The following is a 16,286-nucleotide window of genomic DNA, read 5'->3' as shown; positions in this document are numbered from 1 at the left end:
TTATAGCAGCGGCAACATATTGGCAAACAATAACTTTGAACTCAAAATCACTAATCTAATACAACTCACAATTATTGCAGTAACCAAAGTAAATTACAAGAAGTTGCACAACAATGGAGTTAATGAAGTCTTATTTAAATTGGATGGGCGGGTTAAATTATCTTAAATAGGTGACCATATTTAAATTGGAAGAAAAAGAAATCCACATAGGCGCCATGTAGGAAAACAAAGGTGGGACATGGCGATCTACCAAATGAGGGTAAATGTAGGGTATAATTGTAAGAATAAATATTTCAAGAAAGTATAACGAAGGACAAATGTAACCCTTTTTGAAGAGTAGAGGAGTAAATATGATCTTAAAGTATAACTAAGGACAAATGTAACCCATTTTAACGTGTAAGGGTAAATATGAACCTAATGTATAACTGTAAGGATATTTTTGATAGAAAACGTAAACGGAGGGTAAATAAGGCCTATTTATGTTAGTAGAGGGGCAAATCAGACCCTTATCCGTTTGCATTTCAACACACACTACCAGATACTGTTTCTGATTGTGACACTGATTTCAGAATTCAGGCTTCTTGGCTCACTGGAACATGAAATTCATATATATTGTCAATTCTTGGTTTCATTAGTTCAGATCTTGTGGGAGGCCCTAAGACTAGAAAACTAGGTGAATTCAACCCTGTTTCCGTCCACTGAGTACAGTTCACAAATCACAAGTCTGAAACTATATAATTTCCCTGAAGGTTTCTCATGTTCTGCTGGTGAAGAGGGGGAATGAATATGTAATATGCTACATTTCGAAAGGCTTTACTATCACTAACACTGGATTATACATTTCCACAACTTTTTACCATATTTACAAGCCAACAAGCGAGTTGGCTACGATTTGAAAAATAAGAAACTGGAAGAGCATCCAACAAAGCTCTATGTGACATATCGAGCCTCGACTCTGGAAGATCCATCAAGCACGTATCATCTGCACATTTACAGAGACAGAAACAGTAAGAGCAGGATAGGGGATGCTTAGTGATAATGCCCTAACATATTAGCAAGAATATAACATTTTTGCATGGAGACAACTCAACTACCTTGCGAAAATTATGGATTTTTAAAAAACAAAAAAAAGAGAGAGAACAAGATAAGAAATCCAATATCGATCTCATATGGCAAAAGTAGGAATGCGCTCTCTCTTCCTCAAAAGATTAAAAAAAAACTCCACAAAGTGCAGACACATTCATTAGTTCCAAGCATCTCTCATGAAAAATAAGGACAAAACAATTCACTGTTTATATGTGCCTGTAGCTTCCTAATTCTTCATTAATATACAGGTTTGACTAGGTGCAGAGGCTCTCAACTACAGACTAGTTAAGATTTAATAGATGTTACATTATCAAAATGCATTGACTAAGAAACTGGGGTCATAGTCCTGGGGAATATAACACCAGTTCTTGTAGTAAGATAGTCTCAGGTTCCTAGTAGTTCTGCAGAGATCAACTAAATGTTTTGTCTAAAATAGAGAGAATTCGGCAGCAACTTCTATTAATTAGATTAGAGAAATATCATAGTCGTAAAGCGGAAGGTCAACCAAAGAATACAAAAGGTTAATTAAAGTTCATTGAGGGGTCTCAAGCAGTGATCCTAGACATTGAATAAAATAACACCAAAGGATAAAGGATAAATTCTCTCACCTACAAGGAAAAGAAAGAAAAGAAAGGGGGACGGGGGGAATGGTAGATGCAATCAAGAAAAAACAAGTAACTGAACTGATACTACAAATATCGTACCATCCTTGGAATGCTTCTCCCTTGTAGTGTTTTCATTGCAGCTTTTGCAAAGGCTTGTGCAGCTTCGGCTTCAGCCTCAGCAGCCTCAGCCACTCTAGCAGCCTCCTCAGCTTCTTCTATGGCTGCTTCTGCTTCTGCAACAGCTTGTGCAGCAGAAGCTGCTGCCTCTTGAAGTGTCATACTCCTCATCGTAGCTAACTCTAAATCTACTTGAGCCTTAGTAGTACGCATGTTCATATCATCCCGATCAACCCTATTCGAGATCCTCTGCCCGCTTTCCAAGAGAGGAATGGAAGGCATTCTTCTTCTATCAGATAATGCTGACATCGGTGCTATTCTATACTTTCGCTTCACCTGCAAAAAAATAAACATACTTACTATCATAATCAGAATGAATCGAACTACTGATCATCATTCATGAATTTGAATCCACGAGTTCGTACTGGCTTCACACTCTAAGAGGGCAAGATATACAACAATTTAAGTGTGATGCAAAACTGAATATCACCTTGATAAGTCTCCCAGTTGCAGTTAAATACTTCAGTTTCGCTGAAAGTAGCCTTTTAAAGTTTGGAGGTGCCCAGTATTGATCCTACAAGATATCAAAAGTACTGAGTATAATAGACTGATAGATGTCGCGATAATTTATAACTTCTGCTAAGAATTGAGATTTCATGAAAGTTGACAGTTATGCATTATCTAAAGTTTATCACATGGCGCCTTACTTTGGAGCCAATCTCTTAACGTAGAGAAGTAAGATATAGAACCATCAGATTAATGTTACAATCATAGAAGGTAACATTCAGTTCATACTAAACAGGATGCTAAACCACGGCCCATCTATACTTTAAAATTATTTGACAAAATTAGACTCGTACAATTCTATGCAGTTGATCTACTGTTGTGAGTGCCAATAGTCAACAACAACAACAACAACCCAATAAAATCCCACTAATAGGGTCTGGGGAGGGTAGTGTGTACGCAGACCTTACCCCTACCCCGAAGGAGTAGAGAGGTTGTTTCCGAAAGACCCTCGGCTCAAAAAAAAGAAAAAGACAAAAGGACAAAAAGGAGACAATATTAGTATCACAACAGCAATGATAGGAAAAATAGGAACACCATGAAATTCAGAAGAAAGATGTAAAGCAAAGGGAGACAATATTAGTATCACCACAACAATTATAAGAAAAATAGGAACACCACGAAATCTAGAAGAAAGATACAAAGCAAAAGCGATAGCTAGTAAATAGGACCTACACTGAAACGCGAAATAGTAAGACACAACATTGCCACTAGCTATCTTAGACAAAAACCCTACATGGCTAGTCCCAATAGTCAGATGCTTAAAAAACTTGTGTCACGCCACACATAAAAAATAAACGACTGCACATGGAAAAAGCCAAATACTATAATTAATGAGTTTCAAGAAAAGCTCATACTTAGTAAGAACTAAGAAGCGCAAATCGCAAACACCATTCAGAACGTTATTGGTTGCACAACAAGCAAGATTTCAAAATTCCAAAACATGTTAGACGCCCTAAGTAAGAGCATTGTGCATTATAACTAGGCAATACTGCTCTAAATTCCGAAACATACAAATGTGGTTAATCCCGCCATAGCCCGAGTGCCCTTTATCGCTTAGCTAATAGCCCGTCGTGCGAGTGTCTTATTTTTCGCACATTAAACTCAACAAGAAGATGAGTACCTCTATGTATGTAGCTATAGTAGTCTTGTTGGAACCACCTGGCTCCTTCAAGTTGCTTATAGCCTCCATTATAAGATTATCCAACCTATAATAGTAGCAAAGCAGCACCACTTTAAGATGTCGTCTTTCCAGCAAGAAAAATAAGACCCAAAAAGATGGAACTTAACAAACTTATGAAAAGGCTAGGACAACTTTTAGCCATCTACCATCGTCGGAATGCTAAAAACTAAACAAGAATTGTTACTTGGACATAACATGTGTAGAATGTGAAAATAATTAAAACTACCAAAATTTGAGATCATGCAGAAGCCAAGATTTAACTATATTCGTTAGCACAAGCAAATGTAGAAGGCTACAATAGTCATGCTGTAACAGGTAATGAGCAAGGTTTGACCTTATGATAGATCTTTTTGACCCACCAATCTGTGGAGAACCACTAGAAGTAGTAGCTAGCCTTGCTTCAACAATTTCCTCATCACTTTGAGCCTCAATGATAAGAGCTAAAGAATTCTCATCCTGTTTACGAGTTTGATTCATTCCTTTGAGAGCCAGCCTTGCTTTCTCTCTAGAACCCCAGCCATTTGCCATCACACTCATGTTCCTCCACTTGTCCTGAACAGCATCAACAAAAACAAATTAACATTTCATGCATAAATAAATAGCTAAGAAAAAATTAAGTTATGTAACGTTCATCGACTCAAATGACACTAGAGCTTCCTCTCACCAAAAGAGAATTTTGTCCTAAAAGAAAAGGAGGGAAATTCGACCTTTAGATCTACATTTGAACGCAAGCACAACACTCCGCTAAATTCTGGGTCCTTTAGGATCGTCCGCCATTTTCCTGGTCCATGCTTCCGGACCCCTGCTTTAAGAGCAGCTTCTTCTTCTGGAGTCCACTTCTGTTTAGGAGCACCCATCCAAGTATTTAGAAATTAGCCTTCAGAACAACCTGATCAGAAAACCATAAAAATGTGTCAAAAACACAGAAGAAGATGATGGACAATAAGTAAGATGCAGAATGGAATTATATATCTGGACAAGCAACATAAACTCACATAAGCAAAACTAAGCTATTAACGACAGTCTAGTACAAAACATGGAAACTGCCTCAAAAGAAATATGTAATTGGTGCCGGAGAAGATACACCATACTCACTCATGCCTCTTATAACACATTTGCATTCAGATCACCTAATTCCATGCACAAAGCTATTGTTCCAGAGTCATGACCACTCCCAACAGGCATGAGCGGTAATCATTCAGCAAAGGCGTTAATATTATAAAATTCCTGAAATTGAAAAATGGAATTCAAGGAGCAAATAGCTTGTCTTCGAAAAGTTCTTCAAGTGTTTAACGTGAATCTTTCACTTTATGTTGTGCATTGCTCTGAATACCTCAAGCTAATTCCTTTTGCGCATGCTTAACAAATCCTATTATAGCTTTAAATACAGGCAAATCAATCATAGAAACAAACATGGCCTATACAATATTAGAATCATTCCAATAGAAAATTTCGAGTGAAACCAAGCATCTGCTTAATTACATTGCAGTCCCTTGTGAATCCTAAATTTCAACAGATTATTTTTTTGGCTGAAGAACAAACTTAACATGTACAAGCTTTAATCCCTAAGGTCTTGATCAAAAAAACAAAATTCAAATAAATTTCAACAGAAATCTAGTTCATGAATATAAATTATGATCACAAGATGAACCACGTGTTCTAGCGAAATCAAATGATTGCAGAAACATTTGAACATAAAAATTCATAAAAGCATCATTTTTAGGCCAAATTATGGAAAATCACAAGCATAAAGAGGATAAATTTTCATAAAGATATCATCTTTTTACTGAATTTCGGAGAATCACAAACAGAAACCCTAGTTTTAGCCGATATATTCAGGAGGTTAAAATTTCACAAATATATTACCTTCAAGCTGAATTATGGAAAATCACAAATCGAAACCCTAGTTTAGCCAATAAACTAGGAATTGTCAAAAGAAAATTACAACTCAATTAGAAAAAAAAATGATCGAAAGAGAGGAAATTGAAGAACAGAATGAGATCGAGAATTACCAAAGAGGATCTGCAGAAAAGAATGATAAAAGCCTAAGAATTTGAATTTCCCTTTTTATATATTTTCTATAATAACTTTTCTCGTAGACGTAATGTTCTCTCTCTCTCTTTTGTTTTTTTGTTTTTCTTTTCTGTAATGTTACACTCCTTTTCTCTTTTTCTTTTTTCCTAATGACTACTACTTTTTTTTAAAAGCTTCATACATTACATTTTCCAAAGTACATCATATTTGCCCCAGCGTATTTGATTTTATATCGGCATGTGCATAAGCTATTTGTATTTTCCTCTCTCGTCTTGTTTGATATATTCGTCCTGCTATTTTTTTGGACTTATTTTATTAGTGTTCTTTTTTTTAGTTATAAGGATTTATATATGAAAATTAAATATATATTATTTAGTCAAATCTTCCAAAAATATGTTGTCGGTCAATGATCATATATACAAGATGATAACACCGCAATAACTAACAAAAAGTCAAGTGAATTCACGCAAGTGAGTTGCAAGGAAAGATGATAACATAAACAAAAGTAATTCATAATACAACGTTAGCCTTTCAAAAGAGTCCACGAACCCATACTTAGCTAAAACGTATGTGACTTTGTTAGCTTCCTTATATATATATATATATATATATATATATATATATATATATAGTGTTGTGACACTGACGATGACCTTTATAATTTTTATTCCCAATATAAAGGTATGAATATCAGGAGTGGTTTGGTAGGAGGTATTAGAAAAAATAATGCAAGCATTAGCTTTATGCATTACTAATACATTATTTGGTACATTTTTTTCAACTTGTGTATAACAAATACTTGTATTAGTTATACATCATACTTGGTATTATCCTATGTATAAGTAATGCATAGAAAACCATGGCATTAGTAATACCAAGGCTACTAATACATGCATTAGATTGGTTAAAGACAAAATTATACTTAAAGTCCCTTAAAGCTTGAGAATATGGAGGGCATTTTTATAAACAACTATTTTTCTTAAAAATTATGCAATGCATTATAATTTTAATACACCACACCAAAAAGTAGATAAAGAATAATATCTGCATAACTAATACTTGCATTACTAACTCATGCATTATTAATTCATGCATTACTAATACACCTTATTCCGCACTATTCTTATACACCCTACCAAATGACCCCCCAATGTCTTAACGAATGATAGTATTATAAAACTCCTAAGGGTTATCAAAGAGCCTGAATTAAGATCTCAAATATTAGACAAATTACCTACAACTTCAGAAGTAGGTAACAAAATAGAAGAAATACCCTCTACAGAAATTCCAACTATTCTGTCTCGAAAAGGACCCTTTATAATGTCTGATATAAAGAAAATGATTAGAGAAAAATCATTACCTGATAGACTTACTACTATCCAGGATTTAAATATTGAGATTAATAATATCAAAAGAGAAATCTCTGATTTAAAGGCTTCAAATGTAGCCTTAGACAAAAAGAGTTTTTAAATTAGAAAACTCTAATCTTGAAGAAGAATTCGATGTTGATATTACTGAAAAAGCAGACGATGAGAAAACGTCAGCAGATAAATTATTAGGAACCACTAATTATGCAGAAGATGAATTTTTGCAAAAACTCCATTATTTTACTACTCAAAAGCTTTTAATAAAAATATCTCTTTTAATTGACTATAATTTCAAAAAAGAATTTGTTACTTTATTTTATAGTGGAGCAGACTTAAGTTGTATAAAAGAAGGAGTAATACCTTCTAGATATTTTCATAAAATCACACACAGATTAAAAAATGTTAGTGATGTCCAAATGAATATTTCTTATAAATTACCTAAAGCTTTTATATTTTAAGACAATGTTTGTATTCCTGAAAGCTTTGTTTTGGTAAAAGATATCCATTAGGATGTTATATTAGGGGTAACATCCTTTTATAAAATAATGCATCCTATTCAAAGATTTTTGAATGAGATAAAAATATTTCTTCTAGAGTTCAACAAATTGATTTTTTAAAAAATAAAATTTGTTCTCTTACTATTGAACAGGATTTGAAAAATCCTAAGTTAATTAATAAAATTGATTTGTTACAAAATCAATTTTCATTACAAATATGTGGTGATTATTCGAACCAATTTTGGAATAGAAAAAAATATGTTGTGAGTCTTCCTTATGAAGAAGACTTCTCTGAGGGTAATATCCCTACAAAGGCTAGGCCTTGTCAAATGAATTTCAATTATTTAGAATTATGTAAAAAAGAAATAGATTCCTTACAACAAAAGGGTTTAATAAGACTCTCAAAGTCCAAATAGTCTTGTACTGCTTTTTATATTAATAAACATGCGGAACAAGAGAGATGTGTTCCAAGATTAGTTATCAATTATAAACCCCTTAATAAGGTTTTAAAATGGATTAGATATCACATCCCTAATAAAAAGGATTTATTAGATAGATTACATGATGCAATTATATTTTTCAAATTTGATTTAAAATTTGGATATTGGCAAATTCAAATATCTGATACTAATAAGTATAAAACTGCTTTTAATGTCCCTATGGGTCAATATGAGTGGAATGTTATGCCTTTTGGTTTAAAAGATGTCATTTCTGAATTTCAGAAAATTATGAATGATATTTTCATATCTTATACAAAATTTATAATTGTTTATATAGATGATATATGGGTATTTTCAAAAAATATTGAATTACATTTCAAGCATCTTAATTTATTTAGAAAAATTATAATTCAGAATGGATTAGTTATATCTAAACCAAAAATGGCTCTTTTTCAAATAAATATCAGATTTCTTGGATATAATATTGAAAAAGGAAGAATTATTCCTATTAATAGAAGTATTAAATTTGTTTCTAAATTTTCTGATATAATTACTGATAAAATTCAACTTCAAAGAATTTTAGGAAGTTTAAATTATATCTCCCCTTTTATATGTGATATTGCTAAAGATACTGCTATTCTTTATGATAGATTAAAAAAGAATCCAAAACCATGGACTGATAGTCATACAGAACCAGTCAAAAGAATTAAATAGAAGGTTAATAATCTTTCATGTTTAACTCTTGCCAACCCAAGTTAGGCAAAGATAGTAGAAACTAATGCGTCTAATATTGGGTATGGGGAAATATTAAAACAATACTCTCCAGTTGATAAGAGAGAGTATCTTGTTCAATTTTATTCGAAAAATGGAATAACTCCCAAAAAAATTATGCTACCGTAGCTAAAGAAATACTTGCTATAGTAAAATATGTTATGAAATTCCAGACCGATTTACATAATCAGAAGTTCTTAATAAGAACTGATTGCCAAGCAGCTAAATTTATCTTTAATAAAGATTTTAAACATGATGTGTCAAAATAAATATTTGCAAGATGGCAAGCACTATTAGCTCCTTTTGACTTTGATATAATTTACAAAAAAAGATCAGATAATAGTCTTCCTGATTTTCTCACGAGAGAATATCTAAACTAGTCATTTTTTTTTAAATAAATTATGCAGATAATGAGGCCACAGTTTAAGTCTTCCCGAGGAAGAGAAAGAGAAGCACCTTCATACGAAAGAGGAAAGATTATAGCCCAAATGGGAAATCAACAGTTAATAAATACTGATATTGCAAGTTCTTCAGGGATAAATACAAATCATCCCATGTATAAATAATTCATGGATTTTATGAAATCCAAGCAAGGTAATACCTCCAATCCTTCATATTCCTTAGCATTAACAGATGATAGTCATGAAACAGTTGAGGTTTATAACCAGAATAAAAAGAAAGAGTTAATAACTCTACTCGAATATTCTAATCTAAAATGGAAAGAAAATCCTTGGCAACTTATGACAAGGTATTTTGATACAACATCATATGCTACACTTTCATACAAGTATAGAATGCATTATGAACTTGCTTTAACTTCGGTAGGGTCAGTTGAAATTCAACACTTTTACCCGGCTAATACAAAAAGAGTTTATAACTTCTCAAAATCATAGTGAAAAGAATTATAGTTCCAGAGGAATGAGGAATTAGCACTTTTAAATAAAGGGATTATATCCATCAAGAACAAAAAATGCGAATGAAGTTTAATTATTGGGACTATGTGAAAGGTTTTAATAAAATCCTTTTACACGAAAATACTAATAGAAAGCATTCTTGGTTTATCAAACTTTGTTCAAATATATATGTACAACAAATCCCAAATTGGTTTTATAATTGGTGGATATTATATGATCCATCTATAGAAGTACTGCCAGAACAATTCAAGAGTTTATATACTCAATGGATAGAAATATCTCCTAAAATAATTAGTTTTCAAAAAGAAGATATCTTCTTCCGAGGAATGGCTACAATATATTTCTTTATAGAATTTTCTATCCCCTCGATAATGAAATGGGATGTAGAAGTTAATAATACAGCAGAATGATTCTCTTGTCTGAACAGAGTTTTTTTTATACAAAATTCTGGACCAAATTACTCCAAAAGACCCCAAGGCAAATTATATGGCCAAGATATTTTGGATAATATTCAGCAAACATTGGATGGATACAATATCCAAAAGGAAGATAATACAAGAATTTTAGAAGATTTAAGTCCTTTTAAACAATTAGCCAGACAGCTACAAATGAAGAAAGGAACAATGACAAAATCAGGAATGGTGGCTTCTTATATGCAAGAAGTAAAGAAGGATTTAATGAAAAATTTGGAGATAGAAATCCCAAATGATATTTCAGTAGCATCAACTGGTAATACCATGGAAACTGAAGGAATCATAGCAGGAGAATCTCAAGAAGAAGAAGAAACAGAAGTAAATCTTCAAGATGTAGAAATGTTTTTACAACAACTCCAAAAGCATGCGGATCCTGGCTTGTAGATCTTTGGCGAATCAACAGGGGTTCTTTCGTAATTAGGTTGTTCTCCGAACCTTGTTTGTTACTGAGCTGGGTAACTCAAACCCTATCCCCTTCCTTCTTCTCAATCATTCAAGATATTATGTGAATTAATATATTACTGAATCTAATGAGTTAAACTAAAATTAAAGTAGTTGTCATCGCTCGATCACTTCCTTTTCCACTAAGTGATTGCTTAGGGACCTTAGCGTACGATCTGGGCTATTTCCCTCTCGACTTTGGATCTTAGCACCTAAAAAGTCTGTCTGTACAAACGATCTAGGCCTGTATTCGGAGTTTCCCTGGGGTTGGTAAGGCGAAATGAGGCCACCCTAGCCCATTGAGTGCTCTACCTCGGGCCGGGAATAGGCTAAAAGGACGGTTATAAGGCATCTAGAGGGCCTGTTTTCGGCTAGTCATAACCAGAACTCTTAGGTTAGGGGTCCGCCCTTAGCCCAGTACTTAATAAAGGGAGGCAAGGCGAACTTCTTCTACGTCGAATTAATCTTCCACCAGAAAAAATAATAAATGAAAAGACAAAGCATGAAAAAGACTGAATACCCCACCGGCAAATTATTGAGTTAATAAAATAGAAAAAACTTTTATAAAGTTATGGACCCAATACATACATATATATATATATATATATATATATATATATATATATATATATATATATTTTATCTCATAGAGAAGCGCGTTGAGAATTTCCTTGAGTCAATTTCATTATTTAAAGTTTTTGCAACTTTAATTCCTACTATGTACCAGCCTAACATTTCTGCCTGCTTGTCAGTATTTAGTAGCTTTAGTTATGACAATTGTTTTTGGTTATGGCAAGTTTTAATACTATATAACACACACACATATATAGATAGATAAAATGACATAATTGTTCTGAACTATAGCAATGTGTCATCTAGTCTAGTGCAAAAGGAAAAAAAAACAATGTATTTTGATATAAAGGTATTACATCATAACGAATTATCGATCTCCATGTCAGAGAAGCTAAAAAAGATTGATTTTTCCAATCCGATTACTTCTATTAGTCCATGACCACTCTAATTCTTATGTCTGATGATAGGGGTATTCCGGTCAATTAAAAAACATTTAATTTTCTCTTGTTATATATCTCAGTACTAGCCACAAGTTCCTTGTATTCTAACAATATTGCTAACGGTGAATTTTGGAAGACCATAGATTTGGATAATGTGACTAGGGGCGGAGCTAGAACATGAATTACGGGTTATGCCGAACCTCCAAACCGTATATTTGTTTTAAAAAATTCATCGAACAAGTACGATTTATTAATCTAGAACCTAGTAACTTGAAGATTAGATTCTCGAACCCATAAACTTCAAATCCTGGTTTCACTTCTTACGTAACTTGGGATGACAGAAAGAACAGAGTAGATGTCAAGAGTTCCAAGTTCCAACAACTCAAAAATGAAATTGAAATTCTTTACTAGAGATTCTAACATCTGTTCATAAGAACAAAAATACGCGATTTTACTTTACCAAAGTTAACTTTTTGCCAAGAAAGCGAGCAAATGACTATGTATCACCCACGAACAGATGAGCGCTGCTTACATTTTACGTATAACCATACCATATGATGCAAGAAATTGGCTGTATCCAAATTAGCTCAACATGATCAAAAAAATTAGTAGAGGAGCGTTTTCACATTCTCTACGCTAACTTCACATTCCCATAATTTATTATACCACAACATTAGTGCATAAAAGTTAAACTCATGTCGATTCTATCACGCTCTATTGACCATGACAATAAGATCTCTTAAAATTACACATGACCTACAATTTGGTGAATAGACACACTTGCATTGAATGTCTTGAGCTATATGGAATTAACTCGATCATATATATTCTCAAATGGAGGTCCAAAATATTTATAAAGAACAAGGCACAAAAAGGAAAAGGCTAGATCCTGTGATCCACAGAGGACCATATATACTAGCTAGTGCATGTCATTTTGATTCACAACTCCGTAGGTTATCAAAAGCACGCATCTAAGAGGCAGCAACAGCACACAGCAGCCAGACTGCAAAAACAATATCAACAAAAAATCGATTAGTTTTCTCTGTCTTCTGAAAATAGAAAGAGTTACGAGGGAAATTAATGTGTTAGCCTGCTAGGTACACTGAATGGTTAAATTAATGAAGACACATGCAACAACGCTAAACATATATATTAAGATTACAATTTATTAGCTATTGTTAGACTAGAAACAACATATAGATCGATTCAGATACTGTAGTACTTTAGAATAATCCTATTAGCCAAAACAATAAAAATACGTAGCAGATAAGTTCAAATCGTTCAATCTTCCACCATTGTCATTGGCAGAATTCCTCATCCACAGGCTACAAGAGCCGACAGCAGCTCTCTTGCCCGGGGATTATATTCCATGCAAAGAGTGGAGTCAGGGGGATTTTAAGATAAAGAGATTTGAAAACTTGCAAGAATGCTAACATCTGAGATTTAAACTTATAACCTAAAGTAATTTTTCTACCATCTTTGTCACGAAACTAGAAACTTCCTAATATCAAGGGGAGTTTACCAATATATATATATATATATATATATTTATACATAGTATAATTTTTGGATGAAGGGTCTTCAATACATATAGCTCCACCCCTATTTATTGTTGGACGTCCAAGCGGTGGCAGATAAAGCTCCGAGGCAGTGGGTTCATCCGAACTTGGTATTTCGACGCATCATAGATATATATGTGAATTTTCACTATAACTTCAACAAATATTATATGAACCATATAATATTGCTAAGAACCTTAAAAGTCGAACACATCAATTTTAATTCCTAGATATGTCTAACTTTCTTAGATCCAAATCCAGAAAAATGTAAGATCACACATATCCAGTCCATGCAAGCCAACGAACAAGATGACGCGGACACGCAAGACGACAACCGGCGCGGATGTTGTGTAGTATCAATAGGTTCAACTGAACTCATAATTTTTGACACGGAGTAAAATTTTATATGTAAAAATTTATTAAAATTACAAAAATAATAGATATGAACCCATAACTTTAAAAATATAATGAGTTCAAACCTAAAAACTTTAAAAGTTGAACCCACAAGATTTAAATCCTAGATCCGCCTCTGACAATCGAGTTGCATCATGCATGCATGCACAAACGTAAGAATTAATATTCAGACAGGAGGGAGTATTGGGGGGGGGGGGGGGGGGGTATATGTACCAGCCAGTCATGACGCCGGTGGTGGCAGATGAGTTCTTTTGAGGGGGCGGAGCCGCGTACTGAGGGGCCCCGTACGGCGGAGGAGGATAACCTTGTGGTTGTGGAGGATAACCTTGTGGGTATCCCTGAGGAGGATACCCATATGCATCCTTTGGTGGATATCCTATTTATTTATTTTCACATCCATATATATTCCATTAGATGCAATATATTTCCGAGAATATCATAAAGAACACAACAAACAATATTAAAGAAAATTTGTTACCTTGAGGGGGAGGGACACCAACTGGAGGAGGTTGATTGTAATAACTCATGATCAATTAATTGGATATAGATCTGTTGTTCGAATTATATGGTTTCAATATTCAAAGATTTTCTGTTCTTTGAGAGATATATAATGCAAAACTATTTGCTCGATCTTAGTCTGATCTAGAATATGTCAACCGATCCCTGTGTAAGATTCAAGATTTCATATTTGATTAATTTTCCGTATGGTCAAAATCCTAACAGATAGAGAAATCCATCATGTTTGTTTATGAAAACTAATTAGTTAGTTGATCACTTAAACTGTCAGTTTTTCTTTTATAGAAAATCAATTCTTTAAGTTCGTGGATTTTTCAACCGAAATAAATGCAAAACTAATTATTTTTCATTTATTAAAAAATAAAGCTATTTCCCTATTCAAACGAAACCTAAGACCACATGATCCACTACTGTAGGGTCTCTTTCTTTAATTCTTTTAACATTCAAATCATTTCTGCAGTGTTATTTTATTTAATTAACTTCACTTAGGAGTATAGTAATGCATAGTAAGTTTCAAATTCAGATAAAAAGAAAATAATGATAGAATTTGACGGTAAGTAACAATGTAAGATATATATATCTAAGTAAGACTCACCAAAGAACAGCTTTTCAATTCCCCGTGTTTTCAAAACTATATTAAATGCAACGGCTGTTCTTTTTTCTTTAACAAGGACTTCTAATGTATTTTTATAAATTCTAATAACGTTTAGAAATTAGTCATGACAAAGCCACCAACGATTCATCAATAACAATTCAGTTGGATTAACAGTAATTAATTAATCATTAGACTGGAAACTCGTGATAACGTGGGTCGAATAATTACGTATGTCCGATTGGCCATTAATTTAAACGTATGCAAATCAGTTGCTTGAGAGTTTAAAACTACTTTTCTTATAATCCGTAGTCCAAAGAGATGTTAGGCATACGTTTTCTTAGCTAAAGAAAGGGATTTAAGCTACATAAGATAATTATGTAAATTCTTATCAAATGTAATTTATTCGGTGATAGAAATTAGTTACTACTTGTTGAAATTGTCAAAAGTCCCACATCGGTGGATGACAATTTTGAATGGGAATTTCACTCTATAAAAGGAGGCCTAATGTTTAGGATTTAAACACACCTCTCATTTGCCTTTTATCTTCTTAAGACATTTGTATCTTCTCTCTTTAGTATTATTTCACTTGTAATTTTGGAGTAGAATAAAATATTGATTGTGTCCGAGAAAGTAGGCAAAATTGGCCGAACCTCGTAAATTCTGGTGTTCTTTTATTGTTGTCTTATTGTCTTGTTTATTATTTAGTGGTTGTCATAATTTTTGGTATAGTAGTTGTGACTCATTCACACTATATACATTTGGCTTCCGCAACAATTGGTATCAGAGCCAAGGTACTGTCTAAGTATGCTCTGTGGTTGCAGCATAGTCTGATCTTCCACATCAGAAAAGATCTATCTTGGTAACTGAGTCAAGGTTCTGTCTGAGTATGCTCTGTGGTTGCAGCTTAGTCTGATCTTCCACACCAGAAAGGAAATAATCTTGATTTGTGTCGTCAGCTACTAAATAATATTTGTGTCAAAATGGGAGACAGTAAACAAGAAGAATCTACATCAAGTGTCAATAATACGTCATCGTTGGCATCTTCGCTTATGACAAGAATTGTGTCAAATGCGAAATTTGCGGTAGAAATTTTTGACGGGTCAGGACATTTTGGGATGTGGCAAGGCGAGGTTCTAGATGTTCTTTTTCAACAAGGGCTAGATCTTGCCATTGAAGAAAAGAAGCCAGATGTTATTGGAGAAGAAGATTGGAAAATTATCAATCGTGTTGCTTGCGGTACCATTCGATCCTACCTTGCTAGAGAGCAGAAATATCCATACACAAAGGAAACTTCTGCAAGTAAATTATGGAAAGCACTGGAGGATAAATTTTTGAAGAAAAACAGTCAAAATAAATTGTACATGAAGAAGAGACTGTTTCGCTTCACCTATGTTCCTGGTACCACAATGAATGAACATATCACCAGTTTCAATAAGTTAGTCACAGATTTACAAAATATGGATGCAACTTTTGATGATGGTGACTTAGCCTTGATGTTATTGGGGTCACTTCCTAATGAGTACGAGCACCTTGAAACTACTCTACTCTATGGAAATGACGAAATTTCTCTCAGAGAAGTTTGTTCGGCTTTGTACAGCTATGAACAAAGAAAGGGAGAAGAATAGAAGGGTGGAGAAGGAGAAGCACTAATTGTGAGGGGTCGTCCTCAAAATCAAACGAGGACTAAGAAGGGAAGA

The 16,286-nt window shown here is 33.6% G+C and overlaps 1 protein-coding gene and 1 long non-coding RNA gene across 6 annotated transcripts; both read right to left on the bottom strand.

The window, feature by feature from the left end:
• Positions 1 to 586: 586 nt before the first annotated feature.
• On the bottom strand, positions 587 to 5,729 carry LOC104100591 (telomere repeat-binding factor 1). Of its 5 annotated transcripts, none has more exons than XM_009607848.4 (8): positions 5,568 to 5,728; positions 4,651 to 4,782; positions 4,263 to 4,444; positions 3,890 to 4,107; positions 3,496 to 3,580; positions 2,299 to 2,382; positions 1,791 to 2,144; positions 587 to 982 (listed from the first exon to the last, which is right to left on the bottom strand). In XM_009607848.4, the coding sequence occupies exons 3-8, from the start codon at positions 4,410 to 4,412 to the stop codon at positions 968 to 970; spliced, it is 906 nt and encodes a 301-aa protein (XP_009606143.1). In that variant the 5' UTR covers positions 4,413 to 4,444; positions 4,651 to 4,782; positions 5,568 to 5,728; the 3' UTR covers positions 587 to 967. The 5 variants fall into 5 exon arrangements, with proteins under 5 accessions (XP_009606143.1, XP_033513123.1, XP_009606145.1 ...); XM_033657232.2 differs by lacking the exon at positions 5,568 to 5,728 and adding an exon at positions 5,422 to 5,541; XM_009607850.4 differs by lacking the exon at positions 4,651 to 4,782 and having other exon boundaries at positions 5,568 to 5,729.
• A 6,538-nt stretch (positions 5,730 to 12,267) lies between these two features.
• On the bottom strand, positions 12,268 to 14,247 carry LOC104100589 (uncharacterized). Its single transcript, XR_011410750.1, has 3 exons — positions 13,957 to 14,247; positions 13,692 to 13,854; positions 12,268 to 12,508 (listed from the first exon to the last, which is right to left on the bottom strand). It is a non-coding gene; the product is annotated as an uncharacterized lncRNA (long non-coding RNA).
• Positions 14,248 to 16,286: the final 2,039 nt, after the last annotated feature.

This window comes from Nicotiana tomentosiformis, chromosome 1, assembly GCF_000390325.3.
Source record: "Nicotiana tomentosiformis chromosome 1, ASM39032v3, whole genome shotgun sequence".
Lineage (NCBI taxonomy): Eukaryota > Viridiplantae > Streptophyta > Magnoliopsida > Solanales > Solanaceae > Nicotiana > Nicotiana tomentosiformis.
The sequence above is the reverse complement of the archived record's forward strand: the minus strand, read 5'-3'. Positions and strand labels throughout refer to the sequence as shown.

What these genes read in the sequence shown, in the direction of transcription:
- LOC104100591 (XM_009607850.4), bottom strand. Translation starts at nt 4,412, where the DNA reads ATGGGTGCTCCTAAACAGAAGTGGACTCCAGAAGAAGAAGCTGCTCTT. An exon ending in GTTCAAATGTAGATCTAAAG is followed by an intron (nt 4,108 to 4,262) that starts GTCGAATTTCCC and finishes GATGCTGTTCAG; the next exon opens with GACAAGTGGAGGAACATGAG. An exon ending in CAACTGGGAGACTTATCAAG is followed by an intron (nt 2,145 to 2,298) that starts GTGATATTCAGT and finishes ATTTTTTTGCAG; the next exon opens with GTGAAGCGAAAGTATAGAAT.